The sequence below is a fragment of the Euphorbia lathyris genome, chromosome 10 (assembly GCF_963576675.1).
Source record: "Euphorbia lathyris chromosome 10, ddEupLath1.1, whole genome shotgun sequence".
Classification (NCBI taxonomy): Eukaryota; Viridiplantae; Streptophyta; class Magnoliopsida; order Malpighiales; family Euphorbiaceae; genus Euphorbia; species Euphorbia lathyris.
The window spans coordinates 62,851,841-62,876,934 of NC_088919.1; the positions used below are offsets into that span (position 1 = coordinate 62,851,841).

Sequence of the window (25,094 nt, forward strand, 5' to 3'; positions counted from 1 at the left end):
TTTATTCCGATTCCGTTCATTAGAGAATCAAATAGTTCCAAAAGGAATAGATTCAACCAAACAGACTAAATAAATAGTCATTCCGATTCTGATTCCGTCACATTCCGATTCCCATTCCGAAGTTTAAACCAAAGGCACCCTTACATCATTCCGAACATTCGGATCTCAGTCAATTTTTTTTTGATGCAACAAAGTAGATCTATTAATCCACGTAGAAGATAAACTGTTTCGACACTTGAGAGTAGGGTAGAAAGAATAAAAATAGATTAATGATTATGAAGAGTATAAATTAAAATAGATTCTATTTCCAAATTTATTTTGGATTTGAAGAATAAAAATACATGAATTTCTTTCAAACTTGAAGGAAGATTATTGTTGCTGTGCTTAATTTTCAACCTGTCTGTCGTTTTACTGCGCCGAAGAACAGCAAAAGAGAGATAAACTCCAACTTCTTCACTCGCCACCATTTTCAACTCAAATCAATCGTCCAGTCCGATCACTATCCAATTCTCTGCAATCGGATATGAGTATTCCGGTTTCCACAACTGGCGCCATGGAATTAGTTGACGGAAGCTGCAACTTTGAGCTCAAGGAGATTCAAAGTCTCCACGGCCACACCGATAGGGTTTGGAGTCTTGCGTGGAATCCCGCCACCGGAACCGGTGGAGTTCCTCCGGTCTTCGCTTCTTGTAGTGGCGATAAGACTGTTCGAATCTGGGAGCGGAGCTCTTCCTCTCGCTCTTGGGAATGCAAGGTTTGATATTGTTCCTTCTTGGTTACCGACTTAATGCCATTCTTTAAGTCAAAATAGAACTGCTACTACTGTGAATTTCTGAAATTAAGTGGTTCAGTTGAGCAATTATTGTCTCCCGGATGTTAGAAGTTTAAATGATCTTGAGAAATTTCCTTGCAAGGAACATTTCTTTTTTATAACCAAAATTGAACTGATATTGCTGTAGTTTTCTGTGGGACTTCCTTTTTTTTAAAGAAACTGTTTGAGATGCTAACTTTATTGGATTTCAGCGCAAGGGGATATTATTTTATTCATTCACTTACAGAACAAATATGCTAATTAGTTATACAGGCTGAATTGTTAAGATTTGCAGATTATATCTTTGGCTATATCAGTAACAAATTTATACATCTCCTCCATTTATGTATGCTTTTCTCTTCAATCTTATTAATGTTGGAATTTCATTGCAAACGTACAACAAGTACTGACTTGCTCAAGTGGATGCCTAAGATTACCATTATGTGGTTGGTTTGTTGTTGAGCTTGGCAGGGGCTGTACAGTCCATTAGTCATACAATGATATCAATCATGCGCTTTTTCCCCATGCTAGTTTTGATGGTTAATGTAAAAGCTTGATGCTGTTTATGCTAAGAATTGGATGATCATACTTGGGAATTCATAATGAAATTATTTGATTATGCAGGCAGTTTTGGATGAAACACACACTAGAACTGTTAGATCTTGTGCCTGGTCACCATCTGGGAAATTGTTGGCTACTGCAAGCTTTGATGCCACCACTGCCATTTGGGAAAATATTGGAGGAGATTTTGAATGTATTTCTACTTTGGAAGTATGCCTCTCATTTGAATGTGCTATGTGTTCTTCATCTGAAAAATGCAGAGTCATGGCTGCCACTTTTAAATACACTCTAGACCTTGGATCATAAATATGGTTTTTGTCAGATGTTAATATGAATTGGGCCTTTAACTATCAGCTTAAGTTTTTAGTTCTTCAAGTGGTTTTGACCAAGTGATTAAGGGTTCGATTCTTGGCAACCCCATTTGTTGATTAAATTTCAACACATAGTAAGATGTGCATGTGTTGTTCACGCTTCAAGTCCAGCTTAAATTTTTAGTTCAAGTGGTTCCATGACAGTTTTAAAATTGCTCTTAAATTTGTGGTACCAGAATAGTAGAATATGCTCTCCTCCCCTTTTTTAACTAGTTTCTTTCACCATTGGATTTATTTTTGATTGGCTGGTAGGGTCATGAAAATGAAGTCAAAAGTGTGTCTTGGAATGCTTCCGGGTCCTTGCTTGCTACATGCAGTCGAGATAAAACTGTGTGGATTTGGGAAGTAATGCCAGGGAATGAATATGAATGTGCTTCAGTATTGCAAGGTCATACACATGATGTTAAAATGGTTAAGTGGCATCCAACCGTGGACATTTTATTTTCTTGCAGCTATGACAACACTATCAAGGTGTGTGTGGATTAAACTGTCTTTGCATATTTTGTTTTATTTTTATTAATATTTGACTTTTTTTCTTCTTATTCTCAAATATATAAGCATTGGAGTAAATTTTCCAGTAAAATAATTGTTGTTTCACAGGTTTGGGCTGAGGATGGTGATGGTGACTGGCGCTGTCTTCAAACCTTGGGTGAACTTAACAAGTACTCTCCTTAGCACTCTCTTCATCCCCATCCCCATCCCCATTCTCCTTCCTTGCCTTCCATGCTCCTATCTTTTCTTATTCCTCTTCTCCACCCATCCTTATCTTCTTCTTGTCCTTGCATATGTTTTGTGGCTTATTTGTGATATGGTGATTATCCTAATTCAAAACGGTTGGTTTCCTTTTCAGTGGTCACACTTCAACAGTTTGGGCTCTTTCTTTTAATGCTGAAGGAGACAAAATGGTTACTTGTAGGTACGTGGAACCATTTTCCTTGTTTAGATATTGATTAGTATTGGGATTGATTTTTGACTAGATGCTAGTGAATTCTTTCACAAACATAATCAGAATAACTGTTGCAAGGTGAACCTAAAGGAATCTGGCTTTGTTTGCAGTGATGATCTTACTATAAAGATATGGAAAACAGATATTGGATGGACGGCATCTGACGGTGACTATGCACCTTGGTGAGGAATATGCACTTAATTTTAATAAGATAACTATAGCACAATTAAAGAAAGAAAAAGGTTCTGCAATTAATTACGAGGGTATTGATAAAATGTCAAGCTACACACTGGACGCCTGGAAGCTATTTTGCAATGGTATTGAAATAACAGTGGAGCCTTTTTGTGAATGATTCATCAATCAAAGATTTGGTTTTGTTTAGCCAAGTGACGTAGCGTTTATTTGGCATTATATATTGTACTACTTCCCTGTTGCCAAACTATATTCGTATGATAGTTACAATAAGAAATAGTTTTGGAATCTTGAGCACTTCATACTGCTTGCAGTTAAACAACTTAGTTTTAATTCTTTTGAAAAGTTGGAGGACTCAGGAAATGTGGAATAGTGTGGTACATGATTATGTAGCATGTTTCAAAATGCAAGAAAAGCACCACTTGCTATGGAAATTAGCAAATTCTTATGAATCTTAATAACTTAGTTCCTTAACAATAGCACATAATTTGGTGTCATCAACTATAGTATGCATCTGTGTCAAAATAAATAAATAAATATAGTATGCATCCCTATGGGATTTTCGCTTTTAGTTTCATTTGATGCTATTATTGATAATATGGTTTGTTTTTCAGGGTTCATGCTTGCACTCTCTCAGGTTATCATGATCGAACTATATTTTCGGTTCATTGGTCCAGGTATCAAAACTTAAATTCATTGTAGGAGTGATTTTCTACTCATCATGTTATGCATATACTTTTTCCTGTTCCAGTTGAAAAATACCAAACCACCTCTCTCAAACAGACAGACACACAAAATTGTGTATAGACAATGAAAAGTTAATCAATATATGGCCATTGAGTTTGTGTCATTGTGTGCTCTGTTAATAGCATAGGCAAAATGGGTTTACTTGGGCTTCTCTATTGGATCTTCAGTCCATAGTTTTTTAGTTTTTTACTGTTCTAAACTTCAGCGGGAAAAGGATAAGTAATTCTTTTTGTCTGAGGCTTCATTGCATCGTGACTTGATGGTAGCCATTCCCTTGGAGTCTTAAACAACTGATTTTCTTGCGAATGTATCTCGACTCTTGCAAATTATCGCAATTTCATCATTTTGTGAAGTTCATAAACCTTCTGGGATTGATATACCAAAATAGTAGCAATGGAAATATGTGGAACTTAAATGAAATTTTAAACTCAGCCCAAGTAACCTTGCAGTGGATTCTTTTGTTTCAATATGATTCAGCTTTTCTATCTCTATTGAACTGACCGCATTACTCTCTTAATTGAGAAAAGGAAAAGAAATTTTTTTCAATGACTGGCACTTTTAGTTAAAGATATCAGTTTATTTATTTGTTTTTATTCTTGTTGTGTTAATATGGAGCTCCTTAACCACCATGCAATCAATGGCTTGGTGGTAACCACACTCCAAAAAAGGAGTGTTGGGTTGTGGGTCAATCCCTACAGTTTTCAAAGTTGGCAAATGCCCAAATTTATCCCCTCCTGGTACATACAAGTGTTTGTCTTTTTCTGCACATTTTGATGCTAATATTATCTGCATTACTATGATTTTTCATTTTCCTTCAGATATTGAATCAAATACATTAATGTGGTATATGAATGTGACAGGGAAGGTATTATAGCCAGCGGAGCAGCTGATGATGCCATCCGATTTTTTGTGGACAGTAAAGATGATTTGGTAATATATCATTTTACCCTAAAATAAGTTGTATTATGATAACAACTTGGGTTATTTTAACTAAAAATGATTTGATAATACATCACGCCAGTGTTACTTGTGGTGCTTCAAGTTTGCACATATGGCCATGTTTAGATTCTATATTTGTCTGTGTAGATGTATATATCTTGTTGTGTTATGAAATTCAGATATTATTGTACATGTCATTAGAATCACACATTTAAGTTCTGGCCAGAAATTTATCTGGTTTTTATTCATGCTTCATGCATGTTTCGTTTAAAGGATGTTTCATTCTTTCTAAGCAAGAATGTTTGTTTGTTGACAAGGACTTACATCTTCATCAAAGGCCTAGCATCTGAAATTTAAACGAAATAAACAATTTTCTGAGTATATACATGTGAAGCATTTTTAAGGAGCTTAAAGGAAATTGGATTTTGTGAACATTTTGCAATCATGGATATTGGAAATTTTACATACCATTGTTTTAGTTATATTTTGGCTAATTTTTAACTTATGAGAAAAATTACATTGAAAACGCCGTATCATCTTTGTTGCAGGTCACTGACTCTTCATATAAACTACTATTGAAAAGAGAAAAGGCTCATGATATGGACATAAATTCAGTCCAGTGGGCTCCTGGGGTAAGATTTCTTCTGAAATATGTGGATTATATGGGTCATTAGGTGCTGTATAATCTGTAACAGTAACGTTTCTAATTTGAGCGTCTTTTTGTGAACCGAAAATGTGGTGAAGTCAGCATGGTTTTCTACTGCGATTGATTTATGAAAACAGCTTTTTGCCTACTCAGTACACAAGAAACAAACTGATATATAATCCTTCCACTGTTCCAGACTACCATATATTGACTCAGATTTTTCATTTGCTTCCAGAAACAGGGTTAGTTTATATGTAGAGGGTATTCGATTTAGCTATTCGGTGTAGCCCATTTTTTTCCCCTGTTTCAAACAACAAAATTCATGGGTTTAGTGAACCTTTTCAAACAGGAGGTAATAGTTATTTTTATCCTTAAACAGTTGTTTAAAGAAAAACCCATCAATTTTGGATCTTTTTTTATCGATTAGTAGGGCTGTAAATGAGCCGAGCTGCTCATGAGCGGCTCGGGTGTTCGGCTCGATAAAAGCTTGACTGTGTTTGGCGATTTATAAATGAGCCGAGCTTGAGCACTACGAACAAGCTCGACTATAATGTTCATGAACACGCTCGTAAGCAAGTTTGATTCGGTTATTTTTCTAATAGTAATATTTCTATAAAGGGGGAATATAAAAACGAGGTTTTGTAGGTTCTAAAATTATGTAATTTTTTGTTAAAGAAATTTCAAATAAACATAATTCATGAAAATAATCAATGACCTATTCGCGAGCGAAGTTCATGAACAGAATTAACGAGATGCTCATGAGCAGATCTCGTGAACAAGCTCGCGAGCAAGCTGTTGAGCTCGAGTTTGTCAATTTTCTGATGAGCCGAGCATGAGCAGGCCAAAACTCGACTCAACTCGACTCGATTACAGCCCTATCATTTAGTAGCTCTGAGTAAGTTTTATTTGGAGACAATAAATCCATTTCACATTTATTAGTTCTGCATATTTTTTAATGTGCCTGGTGTTTATTAGTTAACTTTGCTGTCAATTTCTGATACGACCCGTTTGACAAGATCATCATATTTGTTGCATATATAGATCGCATAATATGATTATGACAAAACAATCCATTTTGACACCCTACTGATGATTGCATGTTCCTGAAATCTGACAGGAAAATCGTCTTCTTGCTTCTACGAGTGACGATGGAACCATAAAGGTATGGGAGCTGGCAAAAATTGCCTGATACAACCCTTTCTTTATTTAGTTTTTGTAAGATTTGTGATATGTGTAATGGTTGATAGAGTTGTAGAAACAGTTTTTCTTGATTCTATGCAAATCAAGAAGCAGCAGCATTATTTGTGTAATAGGGATTGCCAGTGATTCTTCAATTATTACAGCTGAAAGGCTACAGTTTTGTCTTATATTTTGCTCATTTATTTGCCTTTTGGTTCACCACCAAGTGGTTAAAGGACACGAATCAGGTTACGAACCCCGGAGATGGGAATCATTTGTGATTAAAACACTTGATCGGAGAGCTTTGCTTTCCGAAAGCGACATACCTGGCTTGAATATGGATTAGTTTGGGTTGTCGGACCTAGGATACTAGATGATTAGACCAATTCTTTTTGGGTGTTGCTATTTACCGTCCCCTAGTGGACAATTTTGACCTTTTCATATTTTTCTTTCAAAAACCATTTGGTCACAGAAAATGGTCATGTTACGAAAAATGCCCTAGGCGGTCACGGAAACCGCCTGACTTCCGGGCGGTTTCCGTGGCCGCCTAGGGGAAATAACGTATATTTTCATGAAAAATGTACCTTGTCCAATTTTTCCGATTCGTAATCATCTATTTCCGGGATTCTTGGGTTGCAACTCATTTATTATTTTCAGAATTTCAGTTTTGATCAGAAGAGAAACTATTCATAGTTTTTGAGGGTGGTAAATATGAAAAGGGAAAAGTTGTCCAATAAAGAGTGGTAACTAGTAATTTGAGGGTGGTAAATAGTAATTCACGTTGTTTTTTTATTAGTTTTTTATTTTTGCTACATGGCAGAGTGAAGAGATTCAGACATAAAGTTTAGGAAATCAATACGTTGCTTTAAATGATTACATAAATTCAATTTGAATCAAATTCAGATATTCATGATATATTTAGGCTTTTTTTTAAATGAATCCATAGCTATCATTGAGAAATGCATATTTATCTTATTAATTAGGAAATTAGATATGAAATTCCCAACTTTACAGATTTGTAATTTGTTGGATACTATTTATCTTTTAACATTATGAAAATTATCAAGCAATAATAACTAAACTAATCTCTTTTTAAATTACAAATATGGTCCAATTTGGAGGCTTATTTACATATTTAAATTTATTACAACATTTGTTATATATATAGACTATTTTAATATGGATTTTTCCGAAATACCTTTTATATATTATGTATAACACTTAGCTATTTCTTCTTCCTCTTTCTTTCTTTCTCTCTTTTTCCAATTATTTGCTATCCTTCAATTTCATACATTAATCCAAGATTCAAGTTCTTCATGCAAGTAATTTATTGATTTTACATCATAAAATTACTTTGTATAGGGTACTTTTATCTATTTTAAGTAAAATTTTACCATTTTCTAGGTTATCAGTGTTTATTCGTTTACTTCGCAGAATTGTAAACTGCGAAGCTATTACATCAAAAAATAAGGTCTGCAGTTTGCATAAATGTGAAGGATTGCGACTCCGCAGTTGTATCATTACTTTGCGGTTATATGAAATGCGAAGCATATTTTTTTGGCATTTTTCCTCGCGTCTTTAATATTGTTTGACAATATGTTTTTATTTTAACAGTAGACTATTTCTTATGTGATCATGTGGAACGACGAATTGATAACCATCAGAAAAGACATGACATATGAAGAGGTGAATCGAAGTTGCTTCGACTTTCAACAAAAATCAACTTCGAAATGCTTCAAAAGAGAGTCTACACTTCTGCACGTATTGATTCAACATCATTTGACGTACGTATGACTATGCAAACTAGACCTCACCATGGGCCGATGAGCCCGCCCGCCCGGCCCGAGCCCAGGCCCATTTAGCCGGGCCTGGACACATAAAGTTAGTGCCAGGCCCAGCGCGGCCCAAGCCCGAATAAGCCCGCCTAGAAAATGGACGGGCTTGGGCTATATAAATACCCGTCGGGTCTGGTCTGGTCCGGCCCGGCCCGTTATCTATATACATTTATAAATTTAATATTTATTTAAATGCCTCATATATATATTCTCTAACTCTATCTATTTTTTTTTGGGTTTTGCTATTCGTCGCCCCTATTTTCCTTACCGTCGCCTCCTGTTTGACATTTTTGCCCTTTTCATTTTTCATTCAAAAAAGTGAAATTCTCTCAACCACGAAGAACAAAACGAAGAAAAATCATGCCTCCAAAACAAGGAAAAATAATTGAACATCTAAGTTTCGTATTTACCAATAATCTGAAATTTAACGAATTTAACTTGAAACGGAATTTTTTTTTGTTGAATTTGCACTAAACGGGTAGCCCATACGGTCCGGTCCATGGACCGATAGCATGAACTACCCGTTTTGCCTAGGCAAAATAGGGTAGCCTACCCGTTTTGCCTAGGTGAAAACGGGTAGGCTACCCGTTTTCCTTTAGGGAAAATAGATTTATTTATTTATTTATTTTAATTATAATAAATATTAATTATAGATAAATTACATAATTTACGTATAATTAAATTTACGTTCTAAAAGGTAAATAAATAAATATAATTTACCAAATAAAAATTAATTGGACACTTCAATACGTATTTTTTATTTTCAATCACTACATAATTTATCTATAATTAATATTTATTATAATTAAAAAAATAAATAAATAAACCCATTTTTTCTAAAGCAAAACGGGTAGACTACCCTATTTTGCCTAGGCAAAACGGGTAGACTACCCTATTTTGCCTAGGCAAAACGGGTAGCCCACCCTATTTTGCCTAGGTGAAAACGGGTAGTTCATGCTATCGGTCCATGGACCGGACCGTATGGGCTACCTGTTTAGTGCAAATTCAACGAAAAAAAAATTCTGTTTCAAGTTAAATTCGTTAAATTTCAGATTATTGGTAAATACGAAACTTAGATGTTCAATTATTTTTCCTTGTTTTGGAGGCATGATTTTTCTTCGTTTTGTTCTTCGTGGTTGAGAGAATTTCACTTTTTTGAATGAAAAATGAAAAGGGCAAAAATGTCAAACAGGAGGCGACGGTAAGGAAAATAGGGGCGACGAATAGCAATCCACTTTTTTATTGTTATGTTGTAATTTTATTTTGAATTTAACTATTAGTTTATTATAATTTTCTAAGACTTATTAACTATTATGTTTATTATTTTTTATTAAAAAAAATGAGTATTTTATTTTAATTGAATTTTTTTTAATATAGATATGGGCTTGGGCGGGCGGGCTTGGGATTCCTTTTTTAGGCCCGAGCCCGTCCGAGCCCGAGCCCGAGCCCGACTCTAATTAGTGTGGGCTTGGGCTTATCAGGTTTTATCACAAGCCCGACAGGCCCAGCCCGGCCAATGCCGAGGTCTAATGCAAACTACATACGGTCCAAACAAAGTTCCTAGAATAGTAGTTCCGATTGTTGATTCAAGTGATGTTGAGTGTTTCATAGAATATTGCCAGATGAATTCAAACAATGCTATCACACTATATGTTATGAACCACGAACAATAGATGCACAACTACCGCGAGCTATGAAGACAGAGAATATTATTCAATCAAGTTGTGAAGGAAGAGGAAAAATATATTGCTAAATGTTATATATATATATATATAAAGGGTATTTTGGAAAAGTCTATATTGAAATAGTTAAATATGTAATGGATGATGTATTTAGTATAAATATAGAAATGAGCCTCCAAATTCAACCAAATTTATAATTTACCAAAAAAAAAGTTAAACTAATTAAAGTTTAAAAATTATATTATAAAACAAGGTACAAGTACTCAAAAAATTAGGATTATTACATCGGTAGTATAGCTGCTTTTTCATGTATGATGTGTGATTTGGGAATGAACCAAATAGAAGCTAGTACGTTTATAATGACCGAATTGGGTGACATCGGAGTAAAAGGCACGAGCAAAGAACAACCATTTGTGCAGCTATAAGAAATAGTAATATGAGCATGAATGAACTGAATTGCACATAAGACGAGGAGAGAGTAACTAGATCTTATTACTAAGGTGAGTTTATATTCTCGTGGTCTAAGATGTTGGATTCGAGCTAAAGCAATGATCAGACTATTACAACTATAGTTTCAATTACTTTCTGCCAATATACACTCCAATCCAGCATTCGTGGTCACAATGAACTGGTACACTAGAGGTGCATCTTAGATAGATAATGACAATTTCGAAAACTTATAAATGGAGACAATACAACTGACACAAAAACCATTTTTCTAGTATTTATATCATATATATATATAAAAGATAACACGATCGATTTGTAAAAACAGTCAGCGGTCTAAAATTTTGCAAATAGATTCTGAAATTTGCAGTCAAATTTTGCAAATAGATTCTGAAATTTGCAGTTAAAAAATATTTGGATAAATTTTTTAGTCAAATTAGCTTTTTTAAATGTTACAGATGATTTCCAAACATAAATAGTTAGGCAACAACTTTTAACAGAATTCACAAAATAGAAATCCACTTTTAAACTAGGATGATTGCATTTACAAATCTTCATAACTTATTTGGGTAAATTACACTCATGGCCACTGAAATTTATCCATTTTAATATGTCCACTCAACTTTAATTCTTAACGTCATGATCACTGAAATTTATACTTTTTAACACCCGTGACCACTCAACTTTAACCAACTTCTCAAAATAACCATTAACGACCTCAAAATGAAAATATTTAAGAATTAAAGTTGTTCAGAACGACATCTAAAAAATTTCAAGAATTAAAGTTTCTTAGAATATGATTAGCTCTTTTAGAAATCTTCATAATTTATTTGGATAAATTACACCCATGGCCATTGAAATTTATCCATTTTAACATTATAACCACTCAACTTTAATTCTTAACGTTATGACCACTGAATTTTACACTTTTTAACACTCATGACCACTCAATTTTAACTAACTCCTTAAAATGACCGTTAACCACCTCAAAATAAAAATATTCAACAATTAAAGTCGTTCAGAACGATATTTACCATGAAACCACATTTTTTATTTTCAAAATAACTTTTTTGAAGCTTTCTCACTCTAAAAATTCAACTCTCTCTCCTAACCAAACAATACCTAAATAACCCCAAAACAAAAAATTTCAAGAATTAAAATTCCGTAGAATATTATTAACTCTTAGAATTTTTTATTTTGAGACCATCAAATTATTAGAAGCACCCGGTTCTCCATGTCAAATAGAGGACCTCCCATACATATTTTGACACGTGTAATATGGACCCACAATTATTATAAGAGCCCCACTATTTTAATTATTACGTGGGGTCACCATATACGTGTCCAAATGTGAATTGAGAGTCCTCCAAGTGACATGGAAGACCAAGTACTTAATATAAGAACTCATTTTTTAACCTTTGAGTAGCCACGAGTGTAAAAAAAAAAAGTATAAAGTTCAGTAGTCATACCGTAGTTTAGTTCAGTGGTTACAATATAAAATGAGTAAAATTCAGTCCCCATTACCCTAATTTATTGTTATACTTTTCACTGTGATTATATAACCACAAAATATATATAGTGATTCCTCTAATGATATCAACACATATAAATGATGTCCACACAATAATTAATCAAAAAAAAAAAAAAAAGGAAATCAAAATGTATATATAATCAAATAAAAAACAATTAACAACAACAAAATCATAATTAATTAATTCCTTAATTAATTAAATTAATCAACACCTGTTTTGTATTCTTAATCTTCCATTACTAGCTCTCCTTCCTTCTTCAACCAAAGCAGACCTTGCAGACATAATACTCTTAGGAACTAAAGAAGCTTCAAAAGCTGAACAATCAATCCAATCCTTCAAAAGTTCTTCTTGTCCCCAAATTTCAGGAATCCAAACACTCCCTGCAACTTCAACTCTATGTCTTTTCAGTCTTTCACTTGCTGAATCTCCATTTTTAGAATTATTATCTTGTTTTTCTGTTGATTCTAGAAGGATTGATGATGGGTTTTTTTGGGTATTTGGTTCCATGGTGGAAAGTAGCTTTCTTTTTGAGTCTTGGTGATTGAATGTTTTCATATGGAGGAGGAGGAGATGGTAGGAGGAGAGAGAGAGAGAGGGAATGGGTGGGGGAGTTTGTTTTCTTTTGTATGGTAAGTGACAAGATTACGTGTCTTCTTGTTGGATTCCATTTTGTGTGGCTTGGTTTAGGTGGATTAAGGGTCAACTTGGAAAATTCTACAATGGGCAAGGGCGGTCGGGAGATCAGTACTGGTTTCGATCATTCAGATGATGTCATGTTAGTTTAACTGTTGATGTGATATAGTACTGGTTGTGATCCACAGTAGAATTTCTCGATGAATTTGAAAAAAAATTACATGGGTCGGGATTAGTGTTGGTTCTGACCATTCAGATGATGCCATATCAGCTCAAGTTGATATGACACCATTTGAGTGGAGGGATCGGTAGTTGTCCTGGTCTACAGTAGAATTTTCTTAGTGAATTTGAAAAATTTCTGCAATGGATTGGGACCAGTACTGGTCCCGACCATTTAAATGATGTCACGTCAGTTCAATTGTTGATGTTGTATCATATGAGCGGAAGGACCAGTGCTAGTTCCGGTCCACAATAGAATTTCTCGGTGAATTTGGAAAATTTTTACAATGGATCGGGACTAGTACTGGTCCCCGACCATTTAAATGATGTCACGTCAGCTCAATTGTTGATGTGGCATTATCTGAGTGGAGGGACCAGTACAAGTCCTAGTCCATAGTAGAATTTCTCGGTGAATTTAGAAAATTTCTACAATGAGTTGGGACTAGTATCGGTCCCGAACATTTTGATGATGACACGTCAGCTCAACTGTTGATGTGACATTATTTGAGTGCAGTGACCCGTATTGGTCCTGGTCCACAATAGAATTTCTCAATGAATCTGAAAAATTTCTACAATGGGTCGGGACCAGTATTGGTCTCGATGATTCAGATGATGTCACATTAGCTCAACTGTTGATGTGATATGAGTGTAGGGACCAGTACTGGTCCCGACCCATAGTAGAATTTCTCGGTGAATTTGGATCATAAAGTTCACACACACGTTCAGTTTAGTCCAAATTTGAAGTTTAGGTATCAACTCGGTGATGAAGTTAGTAATATTTGATAAATTAGTCCAAGGACAATCTATTTCAAATTTATAAAGTTTGAGCTAATTTGTCAAATATTACCAACTTCAAGACTGGGTTGATATCTAAACTTTGATTTGAGCACTTAATTCATCATTTAGTTCATATATTTTGATTTCATAAATTATTTTTGTAAAAGAAAAAATACATAATAATTAATAATTAGGGTTGTAAATAGGGGCGGAGATTATTCATTTCCAACATGATTCGATTTAACAGGGATACAGAATTTCTATTTAGTTTTCTCATAAGGTGAAATGGAATGTCGTCATCTTAAAAGATCATCTCCACTATATCTCTACGTGGGAATCTCCATGAAGATTATTTAAATATTATATTTATATGTATGTTTAGATGTTTATTTTTATATTTGGATCATTTTTATTTATTTTTATATTTTATAAATTAATATATTACTTACAAAATACGATTGGTGTATTATTTGTACTAGTGTTTTATAGATTACAATAAAAACTTCTAATTCTATAAAGAGGGACAATGGTGAGATTCCTCATCTAGATGAGGATGAAGATAGGGAAGAAGCCCCACCCAGCCTCTATTGCAATCCTAGTAATAATCATAGGGGAAAAAGGCATATTTTTTTAAAATTTTTTTTTTTTTGCGCACAATGCACTTACATTAAAGAAGAAAGAAAAATTCTCACCAGACTTGGATGTGATTCAAACCCATGACCTCCCTAGTCATAGGTAATAGGTAAGCTCTCAACCACTAGGCTAAGAGCTTCACCACAGGAAAAAAACATATTAAGATCTCAATCATTTCAATTTTAAATTTTGGTGAAGGAAGTTATTAGTCTTTTATTTTAACACATCAGATCTTTGATCTTTATTTTATTTTGTCACATTTATTTTTTTGGTTACAATGGAGGAGCTAACCCCAAGAAAACACTAAAAATAGACCGACCCTTAAAGATGGGTCATTCTGGGAAGCCCAGACCCACAAAAATCAGAAAAAAGAATGTTCTGGATGCCTGCAGGAGGCGCATCACACTCATGAAGACCTAAACTCAAACTCACTGCGTAGTTTGTCATCCAATCAGTTGCCTTGTTCCCTTCCCGTAGGATATGAACGAGTCGCACCTCCAAATCTCTGTCATATAGATCACGACAAGCCATAATAAGCCAAGAAAAACGATGTCGTTGAACCACCTCATGACTAACAAGTCGAATTACTACTAAAGAGTCCATTTCGAATACTACCTAGCGGTAATGCCTAGCCCATACGTACTTAAGGCCAAAATACAAACCTCATAGTTCTGCGAGTACTGCAGTGCAAAAACCAAAATTCACCCGTCACACCTCCTAACCACTGACCATGCTCATCACGTAATTAGTTAGTGTATTGATTGAATTCGTTGATCAGGTTTAGAAGTGTTGATGGGCATAAATATAAAACTAGTAAGTAGCCATGTTAATGGGCTGTGCCGAGCTGGGCTCTGAATGGGCTTAGTCGGGCTGAGCAATAATATCTTCTATCCAAACCCAACTTAAACCCATAATTTTCAAAGTACGAGCTCAGGTCGGACTGGGCTTGAGCCAAAAATACAAATCTCAAGCCCAGCCCAGCCCAGTCCGACCACACTGTTTCAAAATATATAAGAAAATAAAATGGATAAAGTTAAATTTTTTTCCTATTTTACTAAAAAAAAAACCCAACAACACATAACATAAGCTAATTACAAATTACACTTAACAAGTTAACAAGAAATGACACTGTTTTTCTTTTAAGAATACAAATGGTACTAATAATGTGAAAAGAAATGTACAGGTGTAAAGTTTTGTAACTTTGTTTTGAATTTAAATGGTTTAGATATTTGTATGTTTAATTTTAATTTTTATTTATTTTTGGAATATAAAGTTTTTTTTTTAAATTTGAATATAAAGTTTATTAAATTATAAAATTTATTAAACTAAAATTATTATTAAAAATCCGAGCCGGACAGGGTAGGGCCTGGGTTTTGAGATAAATACCACGCCCAACCCACTACGTGTTCGGGCTTAATTGGACTTGGACCGGACCGGATTTATTATGAAATATATATATGTCCAAGTCCAGTTTTTGAAGAGCTGGCCTAGATGGGTTGGGCAGCTCAACGAGTTTTTGAACAGGTCTACCAGTAAAAAACCTATTCAACTATACAATAGAAGAAGAGATTAAGATAAGAATGTGTTTATCTTAGTCCTAGGCATATATGATAAAAATAGAATTTTCACAAAATTAATGACGTAGATTTATCACTAGCATCCTCTGTAAGTTGATGCCGAGGATGAGCAGTGAGACGAGAATGAATAGCTTGAAAATGAACACTCGAGAGAGGTTTGGTTATGATATCAGTGACCTCATCCTTAATAGGTATAAACCGAACACTTAGAATACCATTATGAACGTGTTCACACACAAAATGATAGTCCAATTCGATATGCTTCATCCGCGCATGACAATGGATTAACCGTATGATAGATAGCACCAATATTATCACACTAGAGTTGAATAGGACATAGAAGGGGATATCCAAGATCATTGAGGATGGACTGGAGCTAGAGTAATTCAGATATCCAAGATCATTAACAACGACTTTATACTCACTTTTGATAGATGAATGTGTAATCATCGTTTTCTTTCTTGTATGCCAAAAAACTAAGATTTTTCCCAAATAGACACAATATGCACCAATGGAGCGACGATCGACCAGATAACAACCCAATTCACTATTAGAGTAATAATATACATAACAATTTAGGGAAGTGGAGAAAACAATCCCATGATCAGTCGTCCCATGAATGTATTACATAATACGTTTAGCTCCCTTCTACTGCTCATCTGTTGGACAATGAAGAAATTGACAAAGCTTATTGACCGAAAAGGTAAGGTCTAATATAGTCAAAGTGAGATATTGTAATGCCCCAATCACACTTCGATATTAATTTCCTGTGGGGATAATTGTACCTGATTCTTTAGACAAAGTCGGGGTTGTAGCCATGGGAATTAACTAGACTTGCAGTCAATCATTTTTACACGATAAGGGATGTCATTAACACGTTTTGCCAGAAAAAGATGAATTCTTAATGGGTTTAAAAGTATAAGAGAATAAAAAATACAAAACCGATAAGAAACCTATTCTAACTATACAATATAAAAAGAGATGATGTGTTTATCTTAATTGCATAGAATTGTCACTAACAAGTGCTTATCAAATTAGTAAACCGTAATATCAAATTCAATTAAAAGAGTGTTACTCATTTTTATATATGTTCGAAATTATACTTTTTAAAATTCAAAAGGTTTTATAGTTTCTTTATAGTCACATCATATATAAAAAAAAACAGTTTTTGAACTTGATAACATCCAGATTTATCTCTGGGGTAAATATATAATAATGAAGAAAGATGAGGGATCTACAACATAAAATCGCACTACCTAAATCTTACCAGGTACGATACGCCATGTAATAGATACGACAGAAGTAACTGGTTCTGAGAGATTCACCAGCTGAAGGCTATCTTCCATCCTTCAAACGAGTGCTCAGTATCGTATCTCATCAGGGCAGTTACAAATGGGTTTTAAATAACGTCTTTATATCTTCCTCCAAGGGGAATGCATACTCGTAAATAGTAATTAATAATCATTAAGAGGCGTAATGACAATATCGATTCATTAAGACGCTTTTAATATCAAAAGGTTACAAAAAGAAAGTATAAATACCCTAACTCGAGTATGTTTCAGATATGTTGGCTAACTTTTGTCATTACACATTTCTCTTATCAAATATCATACTGACTTTACTATCGGAGTGTCTCTGACCGAACCCAACGACACCTCTCAGGGAAGAAATTATAGTCAAGAAAGTCGACACAATTGTCAAAACTGTTAAAAATATATATTTCGAATGCAAATGAAATGTTAACCGACTTTTATGTTTAAAATTATTGTTTTTAATCACGGGTTTAATGTGAAGAAAAATAAAATATCAGAAATTTAATAGGTTGAAAAAAAATCACAATATAATTTTCCCAAGTTATTATTATTAAAGGAAAAGAAATGTAATAATCATAATAAAAGAAGTAGAAAACGAGAGGTATCCACACCTTGGATTTTTTTTAGGATTATATGGCTGATGTTGATTGTGTGATAGTTGTGGCCAATCAGAATTTAGCATTTGATTTTGAATTTTTTTTTTATTCAATAAATATATATTGTAATATGCTTTCATTTTCTAATTATTTAATGAGATTGTGACTATTTTTGTTTTGTTTTCTTTTTTTGAGGTACCGGGGAAGATATTTTCTTAATTTTTTATAGCCACAACTCTACTCTCTTGGTCCACATGTAACTATTCAAAATATAAGGTGCAAAATATAGTAGGGGTGAGCAGAACCGAACCGAAAACTTAAAGACCGAAAAAACCGGATCGAAAAAACCGAACCAAACCGGATCGAATTATATTTTGGTTTGGTTCGGTCTGAATTTTTAAGCTAATTTGGTTTTCGGTTCAGTTCGGTTTGGTCCAGTCCAAAACCGAACAAAACCAAACCGAAATATAATATGTACTACTCTTAATTTTTAAGGTTTTAAATTAATTAACTAATTATATATAGAAAAGAAAAAACAATTAAACATGTTTTTTCTCTCTCAACTAATTATATATACAAAAGAAAAACTAATTATATGATTATTTTCTTTATATAATTGTTTAGTTAGTGAAGGTACAAGTAATTGTAGGTCTCTAGTGCTTTGTTTGGTCCAAACATGAACCAAACCAGACCAGACCGAAATAATTTGGTTCGGTCCAGACCAAACCGAATTATAATTTGGTTTGGTCTTAAAAAATAGAGGTAATTTGGTTCGGTCCAATTCGGTTTGGTTCGGTTTTTGGACCAAACCGGACCATGCTCACCCCTAAAATATAGTACCAAAATAGGTCTATAGTATTAATATAGGTTTAATATTTAAAAAATGTATCCATTTAGATCTCGATAACGGAATGTGATACGTCATTCATATTACTCTTTTAAGTTCTGTCAATTGTATGTGGAGAGAGAAATCGGAACGTAATGGAGTAATATGAATGACGTATTACGTTCCATTATCGAGACCTTACTATTTTTTAAATGTTAAGCCCATATTGGTGCTACTTTGTATGTGGAGCCTAAATTGATGCTTCTCCAAAAATCATGGGTCTATTTTGGTACCTCTATCTACCGATCTCCCTCTTCCTCTCTCTCTATTTACTATTTCCGCAAACTATCAACACCTTATCCCTAAAAATACTCGTAACATTGATAATCAGAAGCAATTTTTACCCTTAATATTTATAATGGTGCTATTTTACTCTTAATATTAGCAGCCAAAATCAATTTTACTCTTAAAGTTAGTAAATTGGGTCAATGATATCATTATAAAACATATATTCTGTTCCTTATTCTGCATCAGTTGCATATCATTTGGATCATATTTTTATGATTTAATAATAGCATCTGAGATTAATAATTTTAAATTTGATAAAATATTTAGATTTTTTGTCCAAGCTCGTACAAAAGACAATATAGTTTTTAAATTTTTTTCCACATCTATTCATATGTTTGTGATCTGTTATTAATAATTTATAAAATGACGCACATGTGAAGTTTAAATGACAAGATTAATGACAAAGAATAGAGTTTGATGAATTGAAATTGACCAAACTTGCCAATCTTAGGGATCAAATTACTCTTGGCTGTCAATGTTAAGGGTGAAATTGTATAATTTTAGATATTAAGAGTAAAATTGCTCATTGTTATCAACATTAGGAGTATTTTTGCATCTTACTCCATCATTCAACGTTAATTTTTTGTTTTATATTTTTTAAATAATTTATTTCATTGTTCGGTTTGAAACTTGTCAGTTACGTCTTAAGTGGATCATTTTTCAATTTTTCTTTTTTCTATATAGTAGAACTCGTACTCTATAGGAATTTCCGTCCGGATTAAACTCGGGTTCGGATGGAATTTTTATTGGATTCCCATATTTATCTAATTAAGAAATTAGATAATTAGAAATCTTAGTCGAAATAATTCTAGCTAATTAATAAATCGATTAGTTAATTAGGAATACTAATCTAATGATCAATTAGAATCAGTATCTGAACATGAATTAATTATTGTTTAATTCTTGAAAGACAATGAAGTCTAACTTATAAATAGAGAGCTGGGTCAGACATAATAAATAACAACAAATGGAAAAAAGAAAATTCTCTCTTTATTTTTGGCGCCACATCCCTTTAATTTGTGAGACTTCGTTCTTAAATCGTGGATTAATCGTTCTTTCTCTCAAATAACCTTAACGTGAAAAAAGTGTGACTGATAATATAAATCTGTGGTTCTAAAAGATTTTTTCGCTGCCTACTCATAATTAATCAAAGTTTCAAAAGATATATCTCAAATCTGTATTTAAATCTATTTGATTATTTAAATGCTGCAAACTCGAAATCTCTAATTTAAATAAATTTTAAGTTGATGTAACATGTAATAATTTATGAAGATCTAGCTAACTAAACTAGAGATATCAATATATTTTTATAATCTTTTATTTAATAAAAAGAAAAGAGAAGTGTGGATTTTATATTTTTATACTATATAATAAATAATTGGCAATCATTTGAAATATCTTATTACTGCTGACGTACGGCAGAAAATTTGTATGGGTTCTGAAAGTGTTCGTGTGGATAATTTTTTAATTTTAATTTTTATTTTAATTTGGACATTTTTATCAACTTTTGAAGATTAGTACAGCAGTGCTCGAATGATCACACGAAGTTGATCTTTCACCGTCGGATTTAGACTGATTAAATTTAGAATAAAATATAAAAAAAAATGTATGTGATTTACTCTATTTATAAATAGAGGTTTGTGGTTTACAAGTTTATAAATAGAGATATTTGGTATGCTCTTTTTATATAAGAAAAAGTATTTAAAATTACATTATTAAGTTCTGATGACAATCAAGAGCGTTTTTAAAAATTTTGAAATTACATTTGTAACAGTTTGAATCACTGAGTATTGTTATTGATGTATAATTCAGTATATATACAGAGTACAATTCTTGTTGTAGTGAATAACTAATACTAGCTAACTGTATAGATAAGATAAACTCTATCAGTAAAACAATATAATCTCTAATAACTCTAATACTCCCCCGTAGTCGATACGTTCGGAGGCCGAACGTTGAGACTATTTCTGAAGTCATCAAAGAGCGGGGAAGGTAGACCTTTGGTGAAGATGTCAACAATTTGATATCGAGATGGGACATGTAGAACACGAACCTCCCCTTTGGCTACCCTTTCACGGACAAAATGAATGTCCATTTCTACATGTTTGGTGCGGTGGTGCTGAACTGGATTGCCGGCTAAGTAGACGGCGCTGACATTATCACAGTAAACAATGGTAGATTTCTGAACCGAGCAGCCAAGTTCAAGTAGAAGATTTCGGATCCAGCACGTTTCTGACACGACATTCGTCACCCCGCGATACTCGGCTTCAGCGCTGGAATGGGATAAAGTGGGCTGCCTTTTGCGGACCAAGAGATAAGGTTATCACCAAGAAAAACATAGTATCCTGAAGTAGAACGGTGTGTGTCGGGGCATCCTGCCCAATCCGCATCAGTGTAGGAGATTAATTGAGTGGGAGATGATGCAATTAAGCTGAGGCCGAGATCAAGGGTGCCATGAACATACCGAAGAATTCTTTTAAGGGAAGCCATGTGTGTGGTTTTTGGATCATGCATAAACAGACAAACCTGCTGGACGACATAAGAGATATCGGGCCGAGTGAGTGTTAGATACTGAAGAGCACCAGCCAATTGTCTGTATTCTATGGGATTATGATAAGTTGAACCTGAGAATATTCTGAGCTTTTGTTTTGTGTCGACAGGGGTGGCAGCTGCATTGCAGGATCCAAGTCATGCTTTCTCAATAATTTCAGATGCATATTTCCGCTGTGACAGGAAGATGGAACCATGTGATTGAGTGACAGAAATCCCCAAGAAGTAATGCAAAGGACCCAAGTCTTTCATTGCAAATTCAGAGCTAAGTTTAGAGATGATGGACTATTGAAGTCTGTCAAAAGAAGTAACTAAAACAATATCATCGACATACAGAAGAATATAAGCCATGTATGTGCCTTGATGATAAATAAACAGAGAATGGTTTGACACACTGTTGGTGAATCCCACTTTGGTGACATATGCGGCAAAGCGCTGGTACCAGGCTCGTGGAGCTTGTTTTAGCCCATAAAGTGATTTCTGAAGTAGGCAAACATGATCTGGATATGTTGCATCGTGGAAACCCAAGGGTTGATGCATGTACACTGTTTTATGAAGATCCCCATGTAGGAATGCATTTTTGACATCCAACTAATGAAGATTCCAATTTTTGGATATAACAATACTGAGAACAGCATGAATCGTCGCTGGTTTCACCACAGGACTGAAGGTTTCACCACAGTCTACACCAACCAACTGACCTGATCCGTTGCCAACTAGCCTGGCTTTGTATCGTTCAAAAGATCAGTCCGATTTTGTTTTGTGCCTGAAAATCCACCAACTACAAATAACATTAGCATTTTTAGGACGGGGTACGAGTACCCACGTCTTATTTTCAATAAGAGCCTCAAACTCATCAGTCATGGCTTGTGTCCAATTTGGATCACATAATGCAAGGGCTGGTGTTTTGGGTAAAGAAGATATGATATGTGATGCAGAAGTGGATAAACTGAGCAGGCGATGAGGTTTGTAAATCCCGTGTTGTGCTCGTGTGGTCATACGGTGAATGTTTTGATCGGGATCGAGGGAAGGGGTGTCTGATTGTGGCGGAACAGCAGTGGCTGTTCGATTTGAGGAATTAAGGGCGGAAGGAGAGGTTGATGTGGGGGACGACGAGGGCGACTGACTCGATGATGAAACTGAGGACTCGGAAGAGGACGACGATGGACGGGACGGGATGAGATGGACATGGGAGATGCAGACGCAGATTGGATGACAGACACAGACAAAGGAGACGCTGGTTCAGAAGACACAGACGGGACGACATGCGATGGAGAAGAAGAGTTAGGACTGGACGGCAGGAATAGACTAATAGGATAAGGGGACGAGGACGAGGGGTAGACGGGATTGATAGGGGCGGGCATCGATAGTCCACCGATTTCGGTGTGAATACCAGGAGTAGAAGTAAAGACTTTGCTTTGAGTAGCAAATGGGAAAACAGATTCGTTAAATACGACATGACGGGAAATTATCAATTTGTTTTAGGATAAATCATAGCACTTATACCCTCGATAATTAGACGGATATCCTAGGAAGACACATGGACGTGAATGAGCTTCTAACTTGTGACGAGAGGAAGACGGAATAAGCGGAAAACATAAACATCCAAAAATACGAAGTGAGAGTAAGTGGGTTCCCGTTGATATAGTATTTTAGTTGGTGAATTGTAGCCCATGATTTTGTGAGGATAGATGTTTAGAAGGTACGTGGCGAGTGCAAGGGCGTGGTGCCAAAAATTAAATGAAACAGAGGCATGGTTGATGATGGTGCGAATAATATTATTAATAGTCCGAATGGTACGTTCAAATTTTCCATTTTGAGGTGATGTGTAGGAACACGAAAATCTGAATTGCATTCCATGATTATTGCAAAATTGACGGAATGAATTATTATTGAATTCACCACCATTGTCACATTGAAAACATTTAATGTCTCGTTCAAATTGGGTTCGAACGAACGTGCGAAAAGCAAGAAAGACATAATAGACTTGTCATTTGTTGGCTAGAGGAAAAGTCCATAAAAAATTGGTGTAATTATCGAGAAATAACACATAATAATGGTGACCACTAGAGCTTAAAGTAGGGGATGTCCATATATCACTGTGAATTAAGTCAAAAGGTATGCAAGCAGAATTATAAGAGGATTGAAAAGGTAATTGAACTTGTTTTCCATTAACACAAGAAGAGCAAACAGAAACATTCCTAATCCTATTACAAGAAATCAAATTTTTATTCAAAAGGGTGTCCAAAATTGGAGGTCCGGGATGTCCCAAGCGATGATGCTAGACATCAGAAGATAGTGCAGTAAGGGCGGACTGAGAAGAATATGAAGGAAGACTGCTAGACACAACTGGATAGAGATCCCCCTGTACTATTACATCTCATGATAGGCGTTCCCGTCTGTAAATCCTTCACAGAGAAACCCAAAGGATCAAAATTCACAGAAACTTGGTTATCAGTAGTAAATTGACGGACATAAATTAGATTTTTAATCAGTCGGGGGCATGCAGAACATTATTCAATTTTAGGGGATAGTGTTTGGTGGCTAAAGATGCATTACCAGAACCACAAATAGGTACACAATTACCATTATCGACAATAATATTACCATTGAGGCTCGAATGAAAATAAGACTTGAGCGTACCTTTATTTGCAGTCATGTGGGAGGTAGCTCCTGTGTCCATGTGTCATTGATTAGGTGGTGTTATGGTCATGGTGTGCATGACTTGTTCAATGTCTGTAGGAGCATAGGCTGAGTTTGTCATATTAAGATGAGCCTGTGGCATGTTAGGGCGCGGGCCGAGAATGCCAGAGTGCTACTGTTGGCGGTCGGACAGTGGCTGATTGGGCCATGGGGCCATCGGGAAGGGACACAGTGGGGTGGCCCATGTCTACTGTGTCGCCCAGGGATAGAAAGGAGCCCAAGGCGGGTTGAACGACTGGCGGTAGGAGGACCCGATCGAGTTGCGGTAATTGGAGCGGCCACCTCTGACGCGATGGTGACGGCCACCGTATCACCCGCCGTGATGGGACTGGGGCGTGCGATTATGAGCAGGCCGAGAAGAGGAGTAGTGTGATGGCTGGTCGGCGACATCAGTAGATGCTGCGAGTGTGACAGATTCGGTGGATGGACCATTCTTGCGAGATTTTGCGGTTTCTTCTAGGATAAGCATAGATCGGGCTTTGTGAAAAGGAGGAAGGGGATCTTTGTGTCGGATCTGTGTGCCAACTGTGTCGTAGGCATCAGTTAAACCAGAGATGAGTTGCAAGACCATCTGATCATTGGTAACAGGACAGTCTACATTCTAGAGTTGATCGGAAAGGGATTCAAGATGTTGACAGTAAGATGAGATGTTAGAGAAATCATCAAGTTTAATTTTTTAGAACTCCTGTTGAAGAAAGAGAGCACGAGAGTGCTTATTGTCTGAAAAAATGTCTTGGAGATGGGTCCAGGCTTTGGCTGCAGACGAATCTGCTTCAATAATTGTGTGTAGTAAATCAAGGGAAATAGTATTGTAGATCCATTGGAGGACAACAACATCAATACGGGACCAAAGTTCAGGGTTGGTATTTTGTAGGGATGTAGCGGAAGTATTTGGAGGAGGAAGAATATGGTCGAGAACTTAGAAGGCTTTAGCATGTAGTTTGAACAGGGCCGCCCAAGTTGGGTAATGCCCTTTTTCAATATCAAGTGTAATTTTGATAAAAGTGGAGATATTGGAAATAGTTAGGGAT

General features: G+C 35.1%; 1 protein-coding gene across 2 annotated transcripts; it reads left to right on the forward strand.

Annotated features, from left to right (window-relative positions):
• Positions 1-326: 326 nt before the first annotated feature.
• LOC136208997 (protein CIA1) lies at positions 327-6,580 on the forward strand. 2 transcript variants are annotated; one of them, XR_010677342.1, is made up of 11 exons: positions 327-754; positions 1,436-1,582; positions 1,996-2,214; positions 2,344-2,405; positions 2,594-2,659; positions 2,800-2,871; positions 3,496-3,558; positions 4,489-4,558; positions 5,116-5,199; positions 5,449-5,565; positions 6,331-6,580. XR_010677342.1 is itself a non-coding variant. In XM_066000326.1 (10 exons), exons 1-10 carry the CDS (start codon positions 524-526, stop codon positions 6,400-6,402), a joined length of 1,086 nt encoding a protein of 361 aa, XP_065856398.1. In that variant the 5' UTR covers positions 328-523; the 3' UTR covers positions 6,403-6,580. The 2 variants fall into 2 exon arrangements, 1 of the variants encoding a protein (XP_065856398.1); XM_066000326.1 differs by lacking the exon at positions 5,449-5,565 and having other exon boundaries at positions 328-754.
• The last annotated feature ends 18,514 nt before the right edge of the window (positions 6,581-25,094 follow it).